At 46.2% G+C, this 24,802-nt stretch overlaps 2 protein-coding genes across 3 annotated transcripts in view; one reads left to right on the top strand and one right to left on the bottom strand.

Moving 5' to 3' along the window:
* Positions 1-24,802, top strand: part of NDUFA1 (NADH:ubiquinone oxidoreductase subunit A1) — a 970,503-nt gene that overhangs the window by 730,592 nt on the left and 215,109 nt on the right. The window lies entirely within an intron of this gene.
* Positions 1-24,802, bottom strand: part of SEPTIN6 (septin 6) — a 313,664-nt gene that overhangs the window by 43,475 nt on the left and 245,387 nt on the right. For both annotated transcript variants that reach the window (XM_050776104.1, XM_050776105.1), the window contains 2 exons: positions 17,709-17,823; positions 5,915-6,110 (listed from right to left, as the gene is read on the bottom strand). In XM_050776104.1, the coding sequence (XP_050632061.1) occupies positions 5,915-6,110; positions 17,709-17,823 (311 nt within the window). The remainder of the gene's footprint in view (positions 1-5,914; positions 6,111-17,708; positions 17,824-24,802) is intronic.

Consider the following 24,802-nt stretch of genomic DNA (forward strand, 5'->3'; position numbering starts at 1 on the left):
CGAGACTCCATCTCAAAAAATAAAAATAAAATAAAAAAGTTTATAAAGTGGACTAGGTTTCCGCAGCAACTTGGTTCTCAGTCTTGTGAATTCTCTCAAATCTGCCCCTCCTCTCTATCCTCAAAGCTTCTCTTCCTGTTTAAACCCTCATCATCTCTCCCATCCTCAAGAGTTGCCCCTGACCTCCTTGTCCCCCTCTAGACTGGCCTTGTGTATTTCTCCCGGCTCAGACAAGTTTTCTTTTTTATCTCTTTTTCAGAGATGAGGCCTCGCTCTGTTGCCCATGTGGGGGAACAATGGCATGATCATAGCTCACTGTGACCTTGAACTCATGGGCTCAAGTGATTCTTCTGCCTCAGCCTTCTGAGTAGCTGGGACTACAGGTGTACACCACCACGCCTGGCTAATTTTTTATTTTTTTGTAGAGACGGGGTTTCTTTATGTTACCCCAGGCTTGTCCTGAACTTTTGGGCTCAAGTGATCCTCCTACCTTGGCCCCACAAAGTGTTGGGATTACAGGTAAAAGCCACCACGCTTGACCTAAATTTATTCATGCAATAACACCTATTCTCAGCCGGGCTCGATGGCTCACGTCTGTAATCCCAGCACTTTGGGAGGCCGAGGCGTGCAGATCATGAGGTCAGGAGATTGAGACCATCCTGGCTAACGTGGTGAAACTCCCTCTCTACTAAAAATACAAAAAAAATTTAAAAAAAAAAAAAAATTAGCCGTGCGGGGTGGCAGGCGCCTGTAGTCCCAGCTACTCGGGAGGCTGAGGCAGGAGAATGGCGTGAACCCGTGAGGCCCAGCTTGCAGTGAGGCGAGATCACGCCACTGCACTCCAGCCTGGGAGACAGTGCAAGACTCCCGCTCAAAAAATAAATAAATAAATAAAATAAAATAAAAGAATACCAATTCTTCCTTTCTCACAGATAACCTCTATTTTCAGTTTGCTGATTACTTTTCCAGACCTTTTTCTATGCATCTACACACACAAATGGAGAGAAATGTTTGTGGTTTTATTGGAGGGAATGGGGCAGATTTACACACATGGCATCATGATCATTCTGCAACTTCTTTTTTTCACTTAACAACATATCCTGGAGATCTAGCCATGTGGGTATATATGGATCTACCTCATTCTATTAAACTGGTAAACACAATTCCATGGTATGGTAATTCCACAGTTTATTTAATTGCTCTGTTTGTAGAAATTTAGACTGTTTAAGTTGTTTTTCATTCCATAACCAAAGCCGCAGTGAACATGCTTTCTGTATGCTTCTCAGGAGCATGCGCAGCTGCTTCTCTAGGCTGCATACTTAAAGGTGGAACTGTTGGGTCATAAATCATTCACATCTAAAATTTTAATAGATACTGCCAAGTTTGCCCTCCAAAAAGTCTACATCAAGTTTCAGTCCCATCAACATGAATGAAATTACCTCGTGTTAGTGGATAATATACCATCTTTTTGTTTTTGCAGATCTGATGGATAAAAAATATTTCATTGTTTCATTTTGCATTTCTCTAATTACTGGGGAAGTTGCATGACCATCATTTCCTATGTTGATTGTACATTAGTATTTCCCCTTCTGTAAACTATTTATTTCTTATTAAATTGTAGAAGCTCTTTTTCCATTTTAGAAGAATCCTTTGTGTATTATTTAGGCTGCAAATATCTTCTCCCCATCTGTAGCTTGTTTTTACTTTTGTTTATGGTATCTTTCAATATAAAAGGGTTTTTTATTTTAATGAATTTAAATCCATCAGTCTTTTCTTCTATGACTTTTGAATTTTGCGTCACGATTGGAAAAGCCTTCTCTACCCCCAAAGTTATAAAAATATTCTCTGATGTTTTCTCCTTGTATTTTTAGAAATCTGTTTTTAGTCCAATGGGAATCTATTTTTGTGAATGGTGTTTGTGTGAGAGGGTCTCGTTTTATTTTTTTCCTAAATAGATGGCCTATTTTCCCAGCATCATCTCTTGAATAGTCCATTCTTCCCCTGCTGACTTACATATGCTAAATTTCCATATGAGCAGGAATCTGGTCTTAGACTGACTTTTCTGTTCCACTGCTCTTTTAGCTGTTCTGATGCCTTTACATCCTTACTTTCCATTCACTCAGCAATCACAGTAATCTGGCTTCTACCCACAGTTCCCCTCGAACTATTATTCTGAAATGTATTACTGACCTTCATATCACCAAACCCAATGAATATTTTTCAGTTCTGGTCTTCCTGGATACCACGTATCATTCCCTCCCATATGCTACATGATTTAGCTGTCCCTTGATTCTTCAATCAATAAAAATCATGATCATAATATCTTCAGTTTATGAGGCAGTAACTCTGTGCCAGGTGTTTGAGCATTTCACATTCCACACACGTCAAATGTGCTTCACCACAACTCTCTAAGGTAGGTGTTATTATTATTATTACCATCATCATCATCCCCATTTTACAGATGAGAAAACTGAGGCATAGAAAATGTAAGTACCTTGTTCAAGATCCCTGGGCTAAAAAGACAGCAAGATGAAATTTCAAGCCAGGTCTGAGACCAAAGCCTAGGTTCCTAAGCACTCCCCTCTCCATCCTGTCCTTCTCAGTCTCTCCCTTAAATCCCCTTTTCTCCAGCATCCTTTTTTATTTTTATTTTTCGAGATGGAGTCTCACTCTGTCGTCTAGGCTGGAGAGACATGGCATGATCTCAGTTCACTGCAACCTCCGCCTTCCGGGTTCAAGCAATTCTTGTGCCTCAGCCTCCTGAGTAGCTGGGATTACAGGCACACACCACCATGCCCGGCTAATTTTTTGTATTTCTAGTAGAGACGGGGGTTTCACCATGTTGGCCAGGCTGGTCTTGAACTCCTGGCCTCAAGTGATCCACCCACCTCGGCCTTCCAAAGTGCTGGAATTACAGGCTTAAGCCACTGTGCCCTGCCTCCAGCATCATTTAAATTGTAGCTTTCCGCAGTATCCGGGCTTAGTCATTCCTCTTCCCAGTTTATGCATGTGCCCTTGTAAAGCGGGATATTCTAATGCCCTGTTTCAATGCAGTTTCACTGACATATCTATGCTAATATGGCCCTAACAGCATGAAGAAAACATTGCTTTTTATTATACATCCCTGGAGCTCACTCCACCCTTGCTCCTAGTGCAGTTTCAAGGAGGCTTTTCATTTCTACTTATTTGATTTATTATAAGTATGCATCACATTTATAATCAGGAAGAAACAATAGGGATATCTTAAAAATATAACGGAAGGAGATTTGCCTCTGAGGGGCAGTATCTGTTCAGTCCTCCCAAGCCATTATTATCAAGGCATTGTCCAATGTTAGATATGTTGAATGTATGTAACTGAAAGAATTGTAAGAAATGTAATTGAAGTTTCTGAGCCATCTGCAGCTGAGATTAAGCACTCATAATGTGGCCCAAATATCCTTTCTCCAAAGTTTAATTTATTCTCAACCAAACAAGATTAGCACAATAAGCACGCCTATAAAAAGCAGAGGTGGCCAGGCCCAGTGGCTCATGCCTGTAATCCCAGCAATTTAGGAGGCTGAGGCTGGGGGGGGGAAATCACTTGAGGTCAGGAGTTCGAGACCAGCCTGGCCAACATCGTGAAACCCGGTCTCTATTAAAAATACAGAAAAATTAGCAGGGTGTGGTGGTGTGCAACTGAGTCCAGCTACTCTCGGGAGGCTGAGGCAGGAGAATCACTTGAACCCTGGAGGTGGAGATTGTAGTGAGCTGAGATTGTGCCACTGCACTCTAGCCTGGGTGAGAGTGTGTGACTCCAGCTCAAAAAAAAAAAAAAAAGAAGAGATGTCTTTTTTCTTTTTTCTAGATTTTCAAATGCAAAACAGAACTCAGTTCCATTATTAAGAAGCTACATATATTTATTCATTATAAGGAAGTGAGTGTGGCTGTTGTAGTAGCTTTAAGGGGGAAATAAAAGAATTTGACATAAAGTTCATCTAAGCAGCAAGAGAATCCTGAAAGGATGAGAAGACCCTCTGCTTAAAATGATGAATGGCCCTTTCTGAGATAAGCACATGTGATAACCATGTGACTTCTGGTTAAATGCAGATGATACCTGACCTACCCCTTATCACGTCCCCATCTCTGAGCCTCACCTAGTCTTCACTCACATACATGCTCAACCCCCCACATCTTTTTGTTTTGTTTTGAGACAGAGTCTTTCTCCGCCGCCCAGCCTGGAGTACAGTGGTGCAATCTCAGCTCACTGCAATCTCTGCTTCCCAGGTTCAAGTGATTCTCCCGCCTCAGCCACCCGAGCAGCTGGAATTACAGGCACCCACCACCACACCCAGCTGATTTTTGTATTTTTAGTAGAGATGGGGTTTCATGATGTTGGCCAGGCTGGTCTCGCACTCCTGACTTCAAGGGATCTGCCCGCCTCAGCCTCCCAAAGTGCTGGGATTACAGGTGCAAGCCACCTTGCCTGGCACCCCAACATCTTTCCTGGACCTCTCCTACCTGTCTGCTTATTCCTGTTCAGTCCCTTTTCAGGATGTCTTTTCCTCCATCTATTGACTTAACATCCTGAGGTTTTTGTCTTTAGCCCAGTGTTCTTCTTACTTTACTCTGATCCCTGGGTGATTTTACATGTGTCCATGGTTGGAACATATCACCTCTACCTTGATAACCCAACCTATGTTTCTAGCCTCTTCTGATCTCCATCTCTGTGTGTTCAACTGCCTACTGCTGAAGGTCATTGCGTATCTCAGTATTCCTCAGACAGATCAAACTTGACATGTCCAAAACAGAGCTGATTATTTTGAACCCTGGTTCTCTTATGGAACGCCATCACCAATGCCCACTCTACAAAGCCAGAAATTTGGGCCTCATTCTAGATTTCTCTTTACACTTCACAACCTCACACCAAGTCTCTATCAAGTCTTGTTGATATTTACCTACTCAGTATTCAGCAAATCTGTCTCCTCTTCCCTATCTCAGCACCTATTTTACCTCTTGCCTCGATCATAAAATCTTCTGTGATCTGGCACCTGCGTACCTCTTCAGCCTCATCTCCCCCTGTTTTTTCCCCAAGCTTAGTCCAAATGCTAGCCCAGGGGCACAACCAGGTTTTTCCAGCCCTTATGCTTATGCAATTTGAAAGACTCTCTAAGGAAAATAATACAACGTTGTGATTGAACATTAGTTACAGAGCTTTGGAAGGGGCCTGTGCAATCTTCATTAGCTTCACAGTGACTCTGCCCTCTGTCTAGCCAAAGAGAGCAAGCTGCACTTCCCTAGAACGTACCAGAATCCTGCACATCACTTTGCCTTTATACAGGCAGTTAATTCTGCCTGAGATGCCCCTCTCTCCCTTCCCTTGTCTGTCTGGCAAAACAGTTCGTCCTTCAAAAATCAGCTCCGGAGGCACATCCTTTGTGAAGGCTTCCCTGACCTCCCTACGTAGAACTGACTGTTCTCGCCTTTGTGTTCTCGTTGTAACTTGTCGTTTATCTCTTTGTACCCTGTCCTTTACAGAACATCTTAAACTCTATGGAAATTATTTGCTTAAAACTGGTTTTGCCTGTGAGTGCCTCAAGGGCAGAGACTAAGCCATTCCTTTTTAGATGGTCAGAACTCCACAGTACCTGGCGCAAGGTGGGAGCTCAATAAAAGTTTGCCGCATGGAATTGAGACCTGACCCATGTATATTAGAAAGACACCCTTCTTTTGGCAAAGTGAGTGGAGTGGAACAGTTGCTGTAGACAGGGACACTGGACGGGGCCGATGCTTGGGAGGTACCTGCTGCTGCCCACACCATTCTGGGAGGACAGGCCCGGGCCTGGTAACTGTGCTGTCTTCAAGACCCACATGGTGAGTTCCTCTGTGCGGCCCTCTACCAACCTCTCCACCTTTGCCACCCCACCGCCTTCCTTACCTGTCCTCTTTGTTGATCTGGTCCCCAAAGCCAACTGTGCTAACGATCGTGAGCTTTAGCCTCACGTTGCTCTCTTGGAGGTCATAGGTATTAGACTGGAGCTGGACGCCCGGCTGTGTGTGGGTGGCTGGCTCCCCTTCGAACTTGGTGTTGAACAGGGTGTCCATGAGGGTGGACTTGCCCAAACCTGTCTCTCCTGAAAAGCAAAAGGATAAATTATGGTCTGTTCACATAGTGACTATTCAGCCCTTACACATCATGTCTCAGATACACATTTGTTGACATGGGAAAATGAACATGATAAAACATAAAGCAAAAAGCAGATAGAAGCAGATGAACTGTATGATCTCAGTTAAATGAAAAAGACTAACAGGAACGATACAGATGGATCAGTAGTAGTTATCTCAGATAGTAGAATTGAGGTAGTTTTCATTTTATTCTTCCAATTTTTTTTCTGTCATTTGGAAATTTTACCTTGAGTATACACTGCTTTTTTTTTTTTTTTTGAGATGGAATCTTGCTCTGTCACCCAGGCTAGAGCGCAATGGCGCGATCTTGGCTCACTGCAACCTCTACCTCCCAGGTTCAAGTGATTCTCCTGCCTCAGCCTCCCAAGTAGCTGGGATTACAGGCGCCCACCACCATGCCCGGCTAATTTTTGTGTTTTTAGTAGAGATGGGGTTTCACCATCTTGGCCAGGCTGGTCTCAAGCTCCTGACCTTGTGATCCACCCGCCTCGGCTTCCCAAAGTGCTGGGATTACAAGCGTTAGCCACTGCACCTGGCCGAGTATACGTTGCTTTTATAGTCAGAAAAAGAAATTGTTATAGGCAGTGATGGAGAGGTATAGCTATGTCTAGAAAAAAAAGACTGGAAGGAAATACAATATACTCTTATCAATGGCTATCTCTGAGTGGTGACCTTATGTGTGGTTTTCATCCCTTTCTTTATGCTTTTCTATATTTCCCAAGTTTTCTAAATGGAATATGTATAGTTTTTGTCATAAAAATTAAAGGAGTATTTTAATTTTTTTTAAAAAAAGGACAGCAGTGGCCAGGCGTGGTGGCTCACGCCTATAATCCCAGCACTTTGGAAGCCTGAAGCAGGCAGATCACTTGAGGTCAGGAGTTCAAGACCAGCCTGGCCAACATTGTGAAACCCTGTCTCTACTAAAAAAATATATTATACATACACAATTTAGCCAGGCATGGTGGCAGACACCTGTAATCCCAGCTACTGAAAGGCTGAGGCAGGAGAATTACTTGAACCAGGGGAGGCGGAGATTGCAGTGAGCTGAGATCATGCCATTGCACTCCAGCCTGAGCAACAGAGTGAGACTCCATCTCAAAAAAAAAAAAAAAAAACAGTGGTCCCTTGTCAAACAAATATCCTCTCATTCCAGTCCCCGCCTCTCCTCCCTGCCAAGCCTAAACAGCCCTCTGGGGATGCCCAGATGTGCCTCCCAGTGGTGAAAACTATGCAGGCTCCTGGCTTATCCTCCCATCCTGGTTGAATGGTTGAACTTTCGGTGAGACCATTTTTAACTAAGAAGGGTGGGGTGGGGAGACTTAGCAGGCCACAAAAATTCTTCTTCTTTTTTTTTTTTTTTTTTTTTTTTGATAGAGCGTCTCGCTCTGTCACCCAGGCTGAGTGCAGTGGCGCAGTCTCGGCTCACTGCAGTCCCTGTCTCCCGGGTTCAAGTGATTCTCCTGCCTCAGCCTCCCAAGTAGCTGGGATTACAGGCGCCGGCCACCATGCCTGGCCAATGTTTGTATTTTTAGTCGAGATGAGGTTTCACCATGTTGGCTCGGCTGGTCTCAAGCTCCTGACCTCTGGTGACCCACCCGCCTCAGCCTCCCAAAGTGCTGGGATTACAGGCATGAGCCACCGCGCCTGACCCTTATCCTTAAATTTTAAACAAACTAGCCATTTATTTGTTTAACTACTAGGCTGCGAGATACTAATAAATCAAACCATTGGAATTTTTAAAGTCTTGAACTTCACACTGGGGAAACAAGTAGGGGAAGGGCTGTGGCAGACTGGTGAAGGTTTTGGGAGCTTATTCCTGGGAGATCAAGGGATAGCAAGCCACTGTCAGGAGCCAGCGAGACTTCAGGGAATGGGACATCACAAGAAGTCTGGAGTTGGTGACAAGGGAGCTAAACAGGAATCTGATATGAGGCCACAAACTGGGCTGGGCACTAAAACTGCTTATAATCTCTACAGATCCAGGCTGTATTTGACCCCTGAGCCCACCCCAAGTGACTCAGGAATACCAGGAATTAAAGAGTCAGTAGAGAGGCGGGCACTACGAAAAGAGGATATCATTAATTACTCTGGCCTGCCCTTTGAAGACAAAGACTACCCTCCCGTTTATTCTGCTATCATCATCCCTGTTTTTCCCTCTCCTCTCCCCAGCCCAGGGGGGATGTGAGCCTCGACTTCTCTTCACAGTCGGGACTGGGTTTGCATTGGGCAAATTGTGGCCTGCCAAATCCCACCTTGGGACCAAAAGCACACATCTGCAGGGTGGTTCAGGGCTAGGGTTAGAGCTACATGATGTAGAACTGAAAATGCTCCATCTTCCCTCCCCCTCTGGGTGTGTCTAGCCTGCTTTTTTTTTTTTTTTTTTTTTTTTTTTGAGACGGAGTCTTGCTCTGTCACCCAGGCTGGAATACAGTGGCGTGATCTCACATCACTGCAATCTCTGCCTCCCGGGTTCACGCCATTCTCCTGCCTCAGCCTCCCGAGTAGCTGGGACTACAGGCGCCCGCCACCACGCCCAGCTAATTTTTTGTATTTTTAGTAGAGATGGGGTTTCACCGTGTTAGCCAGGATGGTCTTGATCCCCTGACCTCGTGATCTGCCCGTCTCGGCCTCCCAAAGTGTTGGGATTACAGGCGTGAGCCACCGCGCCCGGCCTAGCCTGCTTCTTTTATCCCAAATAATGAGCTATGAATGCAGGAGGTGCCTTTTAAAATATCTGTGTATGATGAGAGTTTTCTGTGTGTGGACAGAGAGAAGGGAGAGAAAGAGAGAAGAGATAAGAGACAGGAGGGAGACAGGGAGAGGAAGGGAGAACAAGCAGAACATTCAATTCAGTCTGGCTACCCGGCCCCCCAGCCCAATTTCATAGCCAGGTCTGACTAACTTGGTAAATTGCCAGAGTCTGGGGAAATGGTTCCTCACACAGATCATGTTTCAAACCAGGGTCTGCTATATCCATTAGCAGCAAAGACTCTTGAAGAAGAGGCCCCCTTTTTCCTCCCCTAAAGAAACAGGAAGTATTTGGGTCCCAAGAAGAATTTTATGAGGTGGGGCCTTTGCCATGGGAGGTGGCAGACTTGGCCAAGCAGTGGAATGTATCACACCCCACCTCACCCAAATTTGGGGTGCACCTTAACTGCAAACGGGGCCAGCACCTTAGAGGTAGGAGCACACTGTGGCTCTCACATCCTAACTCACCTCCCCTCTCAAGGGCACTGAGGTTTGAGCTACAGTTTAACTCATCTTCTTGTGTGCCTGATGAATTTTCCATGTTACCCCCAACTCCCTCCCATGGAACAGAAGGGAGCTCATGGAACAGAACCATCCTTACCCCCAACTCCCAAACCCTTCTGTTCCATGAGCTCCCTGCCGAATGCCCTGTAGCTCCTAGGGAGTGGGGGTCCTGTTTCCCTAGCACCCAGAGTGGGCACCCTGACTCCCCGATCCTAAGAATTCTCAGAGAGCAGGAGATGGGGCATCTTCCAGTACCCCCGGGAGTGCCTAACCCAAGGTTCACACCGAAGGCCTCAGGGGCAGCAGCGCAGCGTGAGGGACCCACCCTGTTTGCACAGCTGGAGGAATGGGGGCCGGGCAGGGCAGGACAGGGAGCTGGGAGGAACAGCAGGAGAAATGACCACCCAAACGCCTGCTGGCACAAAAGGGCTGTGGAAATTAGATGCCAAATAACAAACGTCTGGAAGAAAAGAACACCCGGGTGTCTAGGGAACTGAGATAAATGCAATAGTAGAGAGGGCAGAAAACCAAGCGAGCTCGTCCTATGGCTATCGAGAGCTCCTGTTCCAGTTTTCCATCAGTGTGGAGCCTGGGGGTCGGGGAGCCTTCCTCTCAATGACTGGCACAGACCCAGCCTGAGCCGAGGATGCTGCCCCTCCCACAGCTGCCCTGGGTCCAGTACTGAGTGTGAGTGTGTTGTGAGGGGGAGGCACACATGACCTAACTGGGATCGGGTCAGCAGATTCCACGCCCCTGCAGGAAGGTGGGGACTTGGCAATTAGATTCCAGCAGGAAACCTGAGGAGTCCCGAGGGGTCAATTTCTCACTCCTCTTCCCCCAGCCCTCCCAGAGCTCCTCCAAGTGGATAGTAAGGTTTTTAATGCATGCTCCACCAGCCAAGAGGCTTTCATCTCACTTTGCTTAATGTAGATAGTATTCTAGAAACAACAGTTTTAAAAACATTTTTAAACATATATGAGTACTATGAAATATGTTTTTTTCAAACTATACTCTTGCAGGGCACGGTGGCTCAGGCCTGTAATCCCAGCACTTTGCAAAGTCGAGGCGGGTAGATCACCTGAGGTCAGGAGTTGGAGACCAGCCTGGCCAACATGGTGAAACCCTGGCTCTACTAAAAATACAAAAATTAGCCGGGCATGGTGGCGGGCTCCTGTAATCCCAGCTACTCGGGAGGCTGAGGGTGGAGAATCGTTAGAACCCGAGAAGCAGAGGTTGCAGTGAGCCAAGATCTCACCACTACACTCCAGTCTGGGTGACAGAGCGAGACCCCATCTAAGAAAGAAAGGAAAGAGAGCGAGAGCGAGAGCGAGAGCGAGAGAGAGAGACAGAAAGAGAGAGAAAAAGAAAAGACTTCTAGCCAGGTTATTGCTAAGTTACTGTGTGACATGAACTGAGCCCTTTCCCCTCTCTGGGTCCCAGTCTCTTTTTCTATAAAATGAGAGGGTTGGTAATAACGGCTATTGTTTACAGTCACTGCTGTAAGTTTTTTACATATATTTTCTTGTTTATTCCTCACAGCAAGCCTATGAGGTAGATGTTACTATTTGTCCTCAATTTATAGATGGGTTAACCAAGCCACTTACTAGCTCTGTAAATTTGCACCAGTTCCTCAGCATCTCTGCTCCTTACTTTCCTCATCTATAAAATGTGGAGGGGCCTGGCACGGTGGCTTATGCCTGTAATCCCAGCACTTTGGGAGACTGAAGCAGGAGGATCAGTTGAGGCCAGGAGTTCGAGACCAGTCTGACCAACATAGACCCCGTCTCTGTTTTACTTTTTATTTCCACAGGTTTTTGGGGGGACAGGTGGTGTTTGGTTACATGAGTAAGTTATTTAGTGGTGATGTGTGAGATTTCGATGCACCCATCTCCTGAGCAGTATACACTGAACCCAGTTTGTAGTCTTTTATTCTTTACCCCCTTCCCACCCTTTCCCCCTGAGTCCCCAAAGTCCATTGTGTTATTCTTATGCCTTTGCATCCTCATAGCTTAGCTCCCACTTACGAGAACATACAATGTTTGGCTTTCCATTCCTGAGTTACTTCACTTAGAATAATAGATCTATTTTAGAAACTAGTAATAATAAAATGTGGAGGAAGTAACTAGTCCAAGGTCACAAACTAGTAAGTGGCAGAGCCAGCATTTGAATCCAGGCAGGCTGATGCTGGAGTCCATGCTTTTAACCAATGTGCTCTAGCGAGACGCATAGGTGTGATATGTTTGTTCATTCAGTCATTCAATGAGTATTTACGAAGCCTCTAATAGGAGCCAGGCACAGTTACAGGAGCTGCAGATACAGCAAGGAACAAGATAGCCACAATCCCTGTTCTTGTGGACCTAAAGTCTCTTCCAGTTCTGAATGTTGAACCCAGAGAAATGTCTCTGAGTTTAACAGGGAGGTGCCCAAAAGGAAACACTCCAGGAACTCTGGTTGGCTAAGGAAGCCTATGGAAAGGGACAAGGTCATGCCTGGTTCTGTGACCTTGTCCTTTCTCCTTCCTGATCTTACAGAGGCCCCGCATGCAGTGGTGTGCTGGTGCCAGCTTGTCCGCTTCCTGCATCTCTTCCCAAGCCCACGTGCAGTGATGCCATGTTGGTAGCTTAACAGCAGCCATGGCAGGAGTAATGACACCAAGGAAATGAGCAGATGCTTCAAACCACAACAGTTTTTCTCCTGAGATGGGCTGTGACGTTGACCAGCACACCACTGCTGGCGGCCTGTTTTAGACAAGTGAGCAGCTGGCCTTTCCCAGAGATGAAGGTATGAAACAATTGATCCTTGGCCTTGATAGAATGCTAGCTGCCCTTTCCCTCCTCCTGCAGCAAGCCTCAATCCTGCTTCTCTTGTGTGACTGTTTTTTTCCATGTTCAACAGAGCCCAGTTGAGCCTGGAATCCTGAGCAGCTTCAAAGTAAATATTATCATTATGACCCTTTGTGCTCCTCACAGCCATGACTGCTACTGGGGCATTTGGATGGATGAGTCTCTTTGGGGCTTGTTCCCAGGAGTGCAAAGTAACGGGCCCCAGAATATTTGTACTGTTGGCTCCGGTGGTTCCTCTGAGGCATTCTGTACTGTATCTAGGATCAAAGGATCCTTGAAATTTCCAAAGCTAAGGGACTAGTATATGTGTTTTCATGGGGAGAAAGAGGAACCTCACCTCTATGGTAATTACGGTCAACCCTAGAGAATATATTGGAGAGGAATCATAATATGCTCACACTCATGTGCCTAGTCCTCTAAAAAGAATAATAGGCCAGGTGCAGTGGCTTATGCCTATAATCCCAGCACTTTGGGAGGTCAAGGTGGGCGGATCACTTGAGGTCAAGAGTTCGAGACCAGCCTGGCCAACATGGTGAGATCCTGTCTCTACTAAAAATACAAAATCAAATAGCTGGGAATGGTGGTGCACACCTGTGATCCCAAGTACTATGGAGGCTGAGGCACGAGAATCACTTGAACCTGGGAGATGCAGGTTGCAGTAAGCAGACATAGTGCCACTCCACTCCAGCCTGGGTGACAGAGTGAGACTCTGTCTCAAAAAAAATAATAATAATAATAATAATTGTAGGTGCCGTTTATTGGTATCCTTACTATAAATTAGGTTCTGGATTATTAAAAATTCTCGGCTGGGCGCAGTAGCTCACGCCTATAATCCCAGCATTTTGGGAGGCCGAGGCAGGTAGATCACCTGAGGTCGGGAGTTTGAGACCAGCCTGATCAACATGGAGAAACCCCGTCTCTACTAAAAATACAAAATTAGTTGGGCATGGTGGTGCACGCCTGCAATCCCAGCTACTTAGGAGGCTGAGGCAGAAGAATTGTTTGAACCTGGGAGGCAGAGGATGCGGTGAGCCAAGATCATGCAACTGCACTCCAGCCTGGGCAACAAGAGCAAAACTCCATCTCACACACACACACACACACACACACAAAAATTCTCTCTCTCTCAGTTGCAACACATATATGTGCACAGATGTACACACATATGCACAAGCATATAGGATACTTTGCTGGACGTAGGCCTATGATCAGCAGCCCAGCACCAAGATAAACAATAGTGTGAAAAAATATCCTAGGTCTCTGTTAATAATTGAAGCTAGTGCTACCATAATTTTACACCAAAAATGCCCTATCAAGAAAAAGAAAAGTCTGGGTACAGTGGCTCATGCCTGTAATTCCAGGACTTTGGGAGAGGCCAAGCAGGGAGGATTGCTTGAGCCCAGGAGTTCGAGATCAGCCTGGGCAACATAGTGAGACCTTGTTTCTACACAATAATTTTAATTAAAAAAAATTAGACAGGCATGGTGGCATGTGCCTGTAGTCCCAGCTACTCAGGAGGCTGAGGTGGGAGGATTGCTTGAGCCTGGAAGGTTGAGGCTGCAGTGAGCTGTGATCACGCCACAGCACTCCAGCCTGGGCAACAGAGTAAGACTGTGTCTCAAAAGAAAAGAAAATAAAATACTTTGGGGAAATATATTCTATGCCCAAACAGCATCTTTTTATAACAGTCATTAAGGGAGTAAATGTACACAGGCAGTAGGCATGAACTATGGTCACAAATAGCTCTGCAAGATAAAAGATCACCTTCAGCAGCTAAGCTATGGACCCTTTGCCTAGTCAGCGACTGGATCCAGCCTCATGGCTGGGCTGACATTGCAGCTTCTGAGTTACTCTAAGCTACTCATAACCTTGGCCCAAATTGTGGGTTCTCTGAGCAAGGACAGGGTGGTGAGCATAGCAAGAGGGCAGGATGCATGCATTGCAGGGTTTTTTGGAACAGGGATGAAATTAACCCAGTCGGAGCTGGCCTATCCAGTGGTTGCACCTGCAGGTCTAAGACAGGAGCTACAGAGGCAGCCATTTCCTGAAACTTGACAAGTGGGGAGCAAAAGAGAATCTGTGACTCCTTGAGGATGAGAGCATCTCCTTCCTACTCCTCCCCTCTTGGAGGGTTTGTGCTGGACACTTGAGCAATTCCATCCCAGTAGGTGCAAGTAGAAGCAGTTGTAGCTGTACAATGTCTAGAGGATGGGATTACTATTTCTCCCACTCACTTTGCCTTGAGCTTGGCTGCCTCTGGGCCCTAGGGGAGCCTGTGCTCCACATATCAAATTACCCTACACTGCCACCCTCAGAGATCCATTTCAATTCACATGGCCTCCCTCCTAAAGCTTTACTAGTCCACGCAATCGCACTGGTTGCAAGGTTGCTTAGAGTGGGTCTGTCATTTTCTCTTCTCATCTCAACTTCAGTACAGGTCATATGGAGTTCTGGGAAGAATGCCAAGGCACTCTGATATGTTTGTGCTGAAATATTGTGGTAATCAAATATTATGTGAAATAAGTTGGCCATCAGCCAAAGATTGGAGCTCTTGTTAGTTAAACAGAGATTTGGCAGTGCTAATATTGGATGTGATAGTCTTTGCACTTGATGTCGATTACTATGACTTCTAGTTATTTTACATTTTTCTCCAAATAGCACCTAATGATAACCATTAGTTAGACTTTCAGCATTTGAAGAATTAACAGCCTAGATCTGGACTCTAAGGCCCTCGATGTGTAATTCTGTGAAGCACATATTTTCTTTCTTTCTTTTTTAATGTACTGCTTTGTTCGCTAACGCCTCCAGGTATATTTCTCTCCCTGTGAACAAGGACATGCATAGTAGAAGTCACATCTTAAAAATAAGTTTGAGTATAAATCTGTTGATTGAAACTGAAGCACATATTTTCAGCTGACAGGTTCCAAAGTTGATGTGGGCCAGGCACGGTGGCTCATGCCTATAATCCCAGCACTTTGGTAGGCCGAGGCAAGTGGATCCCTTGAGCTTAGGAGTTCGAGACCAGCCTGGGCAACACAGTGAGACCTCACCTCATCTCTACAAAAAAATGAGCCCGGTCACATGCCTGTAATCCTAGCTACTTTGGAGGCTGAGGTGGGAGGGATGCTTGAGCCTGGGAGGTTGAGGCTGCAGTGAGCCTCTGCACTACAGCCTGGGTGACACAAGGACACTTTGTCTCAAACAACAACAACAACAAAACCAAAGGTGTGTGGGAGTGAGCCATTTAGCTAGGGAGTGAGCCTAGCTTGTGGGAACAACTGCCCATCATCTGTTGTTCTCCACTTGTCCTTGAATGTGGAGTAACTCTCTTACAAAAAGTGATCGGAAAAAGAATGCTGGGGATAGAGGGAAAAAAAAAGATAAAGAGCCCAAGAAAATGAATGACCTTAGTGAGAAAACAGAATTTCTAGGCCGGGCGCAGTGGCTCATGCCTGTAATCCCAGAAGTTTGGGAGGCCAAGGCGGGCGGATCACTTGAGGTCATGAATTTGAGACCATCTTGGCCAACAGGGTGAAACTCAGTCTCTACTAAAAGTACAGAAATTAGCTGGGTGTAGTGGCATGCACCTGTAGTCCCAGCTACTCAGGAGGCTGAGGCAGGAGAATCACTTGAACCCGGGAGGTGGAGGTTGCAGTGAGTTGATATCGCGCCACTGCACTCCAGTCCAGGTGACAGTGCAAGACTCTGTCTCAAAAAAAAAAAAAAAAAAAAAAAAAAAGGAAAGAAAAAAAAGAAAGAAAAAACAGAAATTCTGAATACATTAAAGAGTAAAATAACCAATTTAGTAGTAGTTCAGATCTACTACATGAACAAGTTCCCCATACACTCTATACAAAAATAAAAGGCAATTAGCAAAAGTGTTTGAGTGTTTCAGCCAGTACAAAAACCGACTTTATTCTGGTATTTATCTAATCATTAAGGTTCAGAAGGTCACTGAAAATATGCAGGTATGCTTTCCCATGCTACAGGGTGAAAATTATATGCTATGATCATGTTTGAAAATTTGGGATATTTAAGATCTAAGAAAAAAAATATATATATATATATTTTTTTTTTTTTTTTTTTTTTGAGACAGAGTCTCGCTCTGTTGCCCAGGATGGAGTGCAGTGGCGCGATCTCGGCTCACTGCAAGCTCCACCTCCCGGGTTCACGCCATTCTCCCACCTCAGCCTCCCAAGTAGCTGGGACTACAGGCACCCGCCACCACGTCTGGCTAATTTTTTTTTTGTATTTTTAGTAGAGACGGGGTTTCACCATGTTAGCCAGGATGGTCTCGATTTCCTGACCTCGTGATCCTCCTGCCTCAGCCTCCCAAAGTGCTGGGATTACAGGCATGAGCCACCGTGCCCAGCCAAAGACATTCTTAAAGAAGGAAATGTTATCCCTCATATTTGTTTGATTGGTGCTCAGTGGGTTTCCAAAGTGCTTTCATGTGCTCAAGAGATGTTGCTGGCAGCAATTAAGAGAAGCAGGGGGAGGAACAAGGGGTCAACCAGGCCTGAGTCCTCATTGTGGTGCCACTTCTTCTGTGTTGCCTCAGTTAAGTCCCTTATCCTCCCCAAGACTGTGTCTCCACCTGTTTCATGAGGATACAAATGCTACTTGCTCTGCTCACTTCGAGGAGTCCTGGTAATGTCCAAAGAGCTAATGTGAGAAAGTGAAAAGTATAATGAATGGTTCCTGTGGCATTCACTCATTCATTCATTTCACAGATATTACCGCACTCTGCTTATGCTGTGATTAGCAGATAGAGGGGGCTAAGACCAGTTCCCACTGTTGAGATTAAATGTGTAGGTAGAAGCCAGGCACAGTGGCTCACACCTGTAATCCTAGCACTTTGGGAGGCCAAGATGGGTGGATTACTTGAGCTCAGGAGTTCGAGACCAGCCTGGGCAACATAGTAAGACCCCGTCTCAAAAAAAAAAAAAAAAAGTCTAGGTAAAGACATAGGTAAAGGGAATAAAAGAATGTTGCATACAGCTGTGTGGTGCCTGTATGAGCTCAAACTAAACCAAGCACAGCAAAACTACAGAGGAAACAGACCCAACCCACTGCCCACAGCTGGTGGGCAGGCGTTTTTCCTCAGCTATCCCCTCCCTCCCAATTCTGCCCTGGCTCCTGTCTTCTGTAGTCAAAATGAACTCTGCAGCCGTCCTGAGCCAGCCAGCTCCCTTACAGAATTTCCACTGGGTCTCACATAGCTCAGTTTCCCCCCAAGATATGGCCCTATACTCTGGTCTGGCCAGGGGAAAAAAGTAATTACAGCCATCTGCTTACAAAAAAAAGGCAGAGAGATAAAAGAAGAGGGGAGAGACACTCTCACAACTAAATCAGAATGACACACTATTTAACCTAATTACCTGCAAAGCCGTATCCAGCCATTAAGGATCCATATTCTGTAATAGAATTTCCTGCTATGGAAATACTCACCCACGCACAGGATGTTGAAGCAGAAGCCCTGGCTGACGGACTTATTCACCAGCTGGTCAGGCAAGCTGTCAAACCCCACATGTCCAGCCAGGGGGACAGTTCGGCAACCTTCACCCTAATTTGGAAGGAATTGGGGAGAAAATGAAAATGTGCTTAAAAGCAGTCTGAGTCTCACTTCTCCATCCAAATGTTCGCCGTGCAAGGAAGTCACACCCGCCCAGGTCCAGTGTGTCATGTCTTCCCTCAGCTACTCCCTGCTCCAAAGCAAAATGGCCCGTCAGCTTGGAAATCACAGATTCTTGGAGACAGGCATCCTCTAGGCTCAATAGTGAATGTCGCCACAGCTCCAGAGAAAATTACAGAGGAGCTTATTAGGGGCAGGAGAGTGGAGTCAGGGGAGGAGAATGCTGGCACCGGAGGTTCACAGACTCAGGTTAAATCTCCACTCAGTCATTTACAAGCTGAGTAACTTGCTGAGACTGTTTCCTTCCACATCTGCCATCTGAGATAATATGGCATATCTTAGAGGTGACTGGGAGCCTCAGAAGCGCTAATACATGTAACGAGCTTAGTACATGCAGAAGTGTTCAGTAAGTATTACAAAAAGGGTTTAAAAAGCAATTACTGGGCCGGGTGCGGTGGCTCACACCTGTAATCCCAGCACTTTGGGAGCCCGAGGCAGGTGGATCACTTGAGGTCAGGAGTCCGACACCAGCCTGGCCAACATGGCGAAACCCTGTCTCTACCAAAAAAACAAAAAGTAGCCGGGCATGGTGGCGGGTGCCTGTAATCCCAGCTACTTGGGAGGCTGAGGCAGGAGAATTGCTTGAACCCTGGAGGTGGAGGTTGCAGTGAGCTGAGATCATGCCACTGCACTCCAGCCTGGGCAACAAAAGCGAAACTCTGTCTCAAAAAAAAAAAAAAAAAAAAAAAAAAAAAAAAAAATCAATTATTGACTGGCAAAATGTCTTACACCTGTAATCCCAACACTTTGGGAGGCCAAGGTGGGTGGATCACTTGAGGCGAAGAATTTGAGACCAGCCTGGGCAACACAGTGAGACAACGTCTCTACAAAAAATCAAAAATTAGCTGAGCGTGGTGGCATGTGCCTGTGTAGTCTCAGCTACTTGGGAGGCTGAGGTGGGAGGACTGCTTGTGTCCAGGAGGTAGAGGCTGCAGTGTGCTATGATGGCACCACTGCACTCCTGCCCAGGCGACAGAGCAAGATCTTGTCTTAAAAAAAAAAAAAAAAGGCAATTGTTCCTCTCTCTAGGACACTTTGAGGATCTACAAAGGCAGCATAGTGTAGAGGTTAAGAGCAGAGGCTTTGAAATCTGGCAGGTGTGAGTTACAGCCCCATCTCCGCCACCTCCTGGCTGTGTCACCCTCAGACAAGTTACGTAAACTTCTCAAGTTTTCCCCATCCATAAAATTGGAAACTATTGAGTAGGAGTGTGAGGATTATACAGGATCACGCTCCTCAAGCCCTTAGCGCAGTGCCTAGCATGTGGTGAGCATTCAATCAGCAGTAGTTGCTGCTGTTATTCACTGTGGGGTTATCGTTACACCCCCAGCCTAAAGGGTACTGCATGGAACACTGTGGCTCCTTATGGCTACAAGAAGCTGCCTCCGTGCTTCCTCTGGGTCCCTTGACTCCCTAAGGGTCAGCCAAGCCACTCCCAGCCCTGGAAAGCAGAGGGCCTTTGCTTTGCCTGCAAGACCCAAAGCTGCTTATAGTTAATGATTTTAAAAAACAGGAGGAACCTCAAACTGGGACAGGATTCCAAGGAGCCAGGGGGAAGCATAAAAGGGGCCTGCATGGACTCAAGAAATGTGCCAACTACCAACCAACGGCCACAGGGGAGGGGAGGGGACAGGAGAGAAGGGAAGCTGGAGACAGCTAAGTTGACAAGAATTGAGTACTATGTAAGGAGTTAGTTTCTGTTGGGTGGGGCTGCACCAAGCTTTCCATAACTAGAAAGATGCCAAGAGCAATCCAAGAAGGACATGGTTAGTGCCAGGAGGCCCAGCCCAGAATCCCAGGCTGCACTAAGCAGACAGCTCTTCTGTTGGGCTGGACCAGTTTTTAGACTAGGTCCATAATAAGAGCACATTTTCACACTGAAAGGGGTGGGCTGTGAGGGTGGAGGAGCCTCTCAGCAGCCCACTTTGTCAGAACTGGCTCCCAGATAGCCCCTTCACACAGCTTTAGCTCTCACTCCCATCAGTGTCATTGGATCCTCTGAGGGCAAGCAACAGGGCTGGTGCCGGTGAATGCCATGTGGCAAGTTCATTACCCTCACACATCTCACCCCACACACTCCCAGTGGAGAACTCTTAACAGACAGCCCATACGCCATCATTCAGTGAGAGTGGGCATATTTTCTGCCCCAGGGGGCCCCCTGAAGACAGCTGAGGCTGGGTGCAGTGGTTCACACCTGCAATTGCAGCACTTTGGGAGGCCGAAGTGGGCGGCTCTCTTGAGCCCAGGAGTTTGAGACCAGACTGAGCAACATGGCAAAACCCCACCTCAACAACAAGAAAAATACAAAAATGAGCCCGGCATGGTGGCGTCAGCCTGTGGTCTCAGCTACTCAGCAGGCTGAGGTGGGAGGATCACCTGAGCCCAGGAGGTCGAGGCTGCAGTCAGCCATGATCTCGCCATTGCACTCCAGCCTGGGTAAGAGCAAGACCCTATCTTGGCCGGCGCGGTGGCTCACGCCTGTAATCCCACCACTTTGGGAGGCCGAGGCGGGCGGATCACGAGGTCAGGAGATGGAGACCATCCTGGTTAACACGGTGAAACTCCGTCTCTACTAAAAATTCCAAAAATTAGCCAGGAGTGGTGGCAGGCGCCTGTAGTCCCAGCTACTTGGGAGGCTGAGGCAGGAGAATGGCGGGAACCCGGGAGGCGGGGCTTGCAGTGAGCTGAGATCGCGCCACTGCACTCCAGCCTGGGCGACAGAGCGAGACTCCGTCTCAAAAAAATAAATAAATAAATAAAAATTTTAAAAAAGCTGAGCCTCATGAGTGGTTCACATCACTCAAGGCTTTGTTCTACATTCACCCCTTTCTGCTTCTTCTTCCCATTTCCCCTTCTCTTTATTAAAGCAAACAAAGTAAGATGCAAGATTCCCACTGCTAGTTCTTGGTCCCCAATGCTGCAGGGGAGTCAGGGACATGAGAACTAACACGCTTTCTTAACGGAGCCTCCAATGTAGCAGGCATCGGAAATTGAGGTGGACTCAGAGTTGAGGTTTCCTGAGCCAATTGTTATCATCCCTGGCTGCCTCTTCCGGCCTCCAACAAATTCAGCACCATGAAGCTTCAAGTGCTCCAAAGCCAAAAGCAGAGGAAATGAATTTTCAAACTGAAGACAGTGGAAGGTAGTGGAAAGAGCTTCACACCTTATTCCTAAAGATTTACTCCATTGCCAACAACTTACCAAACACCTCCCATGTCCCGCCATTATCTCCCACCTAGCACAGTGCTGTAAAGAGCCCTAAAAGGCAGAAGAAAGAATCTTTTTTTTTTTTTTTTGAGGAGTCTCTCCCTGTCGCCCAGGCTGGAGTGCAGTGGCGCGATCTCGGCTCACTGCAAGCCCTGCCTCCCGGGTTCAAGCGATTCTCCTGCCTCAGCCTCCCGAGTAGCTGGGTGCCCACCACCACATCTGGCTAATTTTTTGTATATTTTAGTAGAGACAGGGTTTCGCCATGTTGGCCAGGCTGGTCTTGAACTACTGACCTCAGGTGATCAACCCACCTTGGCCTACCAAAGCGCTGGGATTACAGGTGTGAGCCACCATGCCTGACCCAAAAGAAAGAATTTTCTAAGCCCTAAGAAGCAGTAGTATGGACTTCATTTCCTAAGCAATGGGATTTGGAGGATTTTGAGTGATTTGAGCAGGGAGGGCCATGATACAGGGAGTGTTTTTAAAAGATCACTCCAGCTGCAGGGTGTTTGCTTGATTGGACGGACAGAGAGACTAGGAGCAGGAAGACATAGGAGGAGATGACTCCAATAATGTTGAGCCAGCAGAGTGACATCCAGGCATTGTGACAATAAATGCTTGTTGGTGTGAACGGACCTGACTTGGGGCTCAAAGAGAAGGAACAAATTTGAGAGATGTCTTAAAGAAGGGATGAGCCTCTGCCGGGCACGGTGGCTCACACCTGTAATCCCAGCACTTTGGGAGGCTGAGGAGGGCAGATCACGAGGTCAGGAGTTCAAAACCAGCCTGGCCAACATGGTGAAACCCCATCTCTACTAAAAATGCAAAAATTAGCCGGGCGTGGTGGCGGGAGCCTGTAATCCCAGCCACTCAGGAAGCTGAGGCAGGAAAATCCTCAAACCCAGGAGGCGGAGTTTGCAGTGAGCCGAGATTGTACCACTGCACTCCAGCCAGCCTGGGGGACAGAGAGAGACTCTGTCTCAAAAATAAATTAATTAATTAACTAAAAAAGAAGGAATGAACCTCAAGGAGTGATTGGGCAAAGGGAGCAATCGCAGGGGTCTAAGCCCGGGAGCTCAGACTGACAGCACTATGGAGAGACACAGGAAAGCCAGGAAAAGACGCTTGTTTAGTGGGGATGACAAGGAGTCTGGTTTTAAATTAGCTGTTACTAAAAAAAATTACATTTATCAGATTTTTTATTTTGTGGAAGTAATCAATGTTCTCTGTAGAAATTTTAGAATATACAGATAATAATAAAGGAGAAAATAAAAATCAACCATAGTATCACTCTCCAGAGATAAACACTGTTAATTTTATTTATTTATTTTTTTCAAGACGGAGTTTCACTGTTGTTGTCCAGGCTGGAGTGCAGTGGCACAATCTCGGCCCACGGGTTCAAGCGATTCTCCTGCCTCAGCCTCCAGAGTAGCTGGGACTACAGGCGTGCACCAGCACGCCCAGCTCATTTTTGTATTTTTAGTAGATATGGGGTTTCACCGTGTTGGCCAGGCTGGTCTTGAACTCCTGACCTCAAATGATCTAGTCACCTCGGCCTTCCAAAGTGCTGGGATTACAGGAGTGAGCCACCATGCCCAGCCACTGGTGACTCTTAGAATCCTTATTTCTTTTGTATCTGTTACCCAGGGTCCAATACACCTAAATTAACTGAGGAGTTTGGGAAAGAAGGGACATGGAACCTGGTCAGTGTGTTTTTCTTACTAACTGGGATTTAAGCAGTAAACTTTTTGTCTCAATCCCTGTAGCTAAGAGAGCTTCAAAAATGTATTTGTGGCCGGACACGATGGCTCATGCCTGTAATCCCAGCACTTTGGGGGGCCGAGGCGGGTGGATCATGAGGTCAGGAGTTCAAGACCAGCCTGGCCAACATGGTGAAACCCCATCTCTACTAAAAATACAAAAATTGGCTGGGCATGGTGGCAGATGCCTATAGTCCCAGCTATTCGGGAGGCTGAGGCAGGAGAATGGTGTGAACCCAGGAGGCGGAGCTTGCAGTGAGCTGGGATCACGCCACTGCACTCCAGGCTGGGCGACAGAGTGAGGCTCTGTCTCAAAAAAAAAAAAAAAAATGTATTTGTATAGTTCCTACTTTAGGAAATCCTGTCTGGCAAACACTATGCACCCGTGCTTTGATGAATCTTATAAGATGTCAAGGTCATCATTATGAATATCAGTCCGCATTGTTCAGAGTTTAATACGCAAAGGTAGAAAGGACACGACATTGAACTGAATGTACACTGACCCCAGCACAGCCCCTGGAAGTTTCTCCCCTCCTCTCTCACTAAATCTCTGATATCTTATCTCTTTCCTTTTTCTCCTTAAGGTGGCCTGATTAATTGAGGGCCTGATTACTTTGACTGCAGTTAATTGAATGCTCAGTGTGCCCAAGAGGAGATGGAACCGGCAAGTTGGCCCAGCATGTCCGACACTAAATCTCAAATTTTCATCTGTAGTAGCAGGTAGTTCCATATTACCATACCGAAGGCCTGAACTGAGATGCTGGATTGGCCAAAGTCACCATTTTAAATTGCACTTCTCTCTTAACCCTGCAACCTCCTCTCAGAATCTGTACAAAGATCTATTACAAGGAAATTTATTATAGCACAGTTTATAATGCTGAAAAACGAAAAACAAACAAACAAACAAAAGCCAACCTAAATGTCCAACAATAGGAAAATATTTAACCAAATTATGGTACATGAATATTCTGGAATATTCTACATCCATTAAGAAGAATGTGGTAGTTCTGTATGTACTGATGTGAATATCTCCAAGACATATTATAAAACAGAAAACAGAAGTTATAGGGAGACTGTAATAAAATAGAAGAAAACGGAAGTTATTACATGACTGTAATCCTAGCATTTTGGGAGGTCGAGGCAGGTGGCTCGCTTGAGCCCAAGAGTTCGAGACCAGCCTGGGCAACACAGCAGAATCCCGTCTCTACAAAAAAATACAAAACTTAGCCAGGTGTGTTAGCACACACCTGTAGTCCCAGCTACCCAGGAAGCTGATGTGGGAGGCCTGCTTGAGCCCAGTAGGTCGAGGATGTAGTAGGCCAAGATTGTGCAACTGCACTCCAGTCTGGGCAACAGAGTGAGACTCTGTCTCAAAAAAAAAAAAAAAAAAGAAAAGAAAAGAAAATATAAATTGTAAACCATAAGCACAATATGAGCCCATATATACCCCAGAAGCCCTGTATATATGTATTTGCATGTAAATGTATGTGGATACATAGAAAGAGGACTGAAAATACAGCCACCAAACCCACAGTCGTGGCTACCTCAGGGGAGGGGGATGGAAATAGGGGCTCAGTCAAGGGAGTAGTCAGTATGCTTCCCTATTGTTTGACTCTTTTATAGCACGAATGTATTCGCACGTTACCCATGTAATTTTTAAACATTTTTAATATAAGAAAGAAGAGTTCTCACTCAACTTTGCAGCAGGGGTAATTAGGATGCAGAGTCTGAGAGGAGCTAAAAGGAAGGCAAAATGAAAGAGTGCTCCTGAGAACTGGGAGAGTGCCCCCACTCCCCTCCCCAATTACATTTCCTGTTTTCTCCTCATCTGCAGTCACCTGTGGTTTTGAAATACGTTATACCACGTTTCGTATCACAGGCAG

This window comes from Macaca thibetana, chromosome X (genome assembly GCF_024542745.1).
Source record: "Macaca thibetana thibetana isolate TM-01 chromosome X, ASM2454274v1, whole genome shotgun sequence".
NCBI lineage: Eukaryota > Metazoa > Chordata > Mammalia > Primates > Cercopithecidae > Macaca > Macaca thibetana.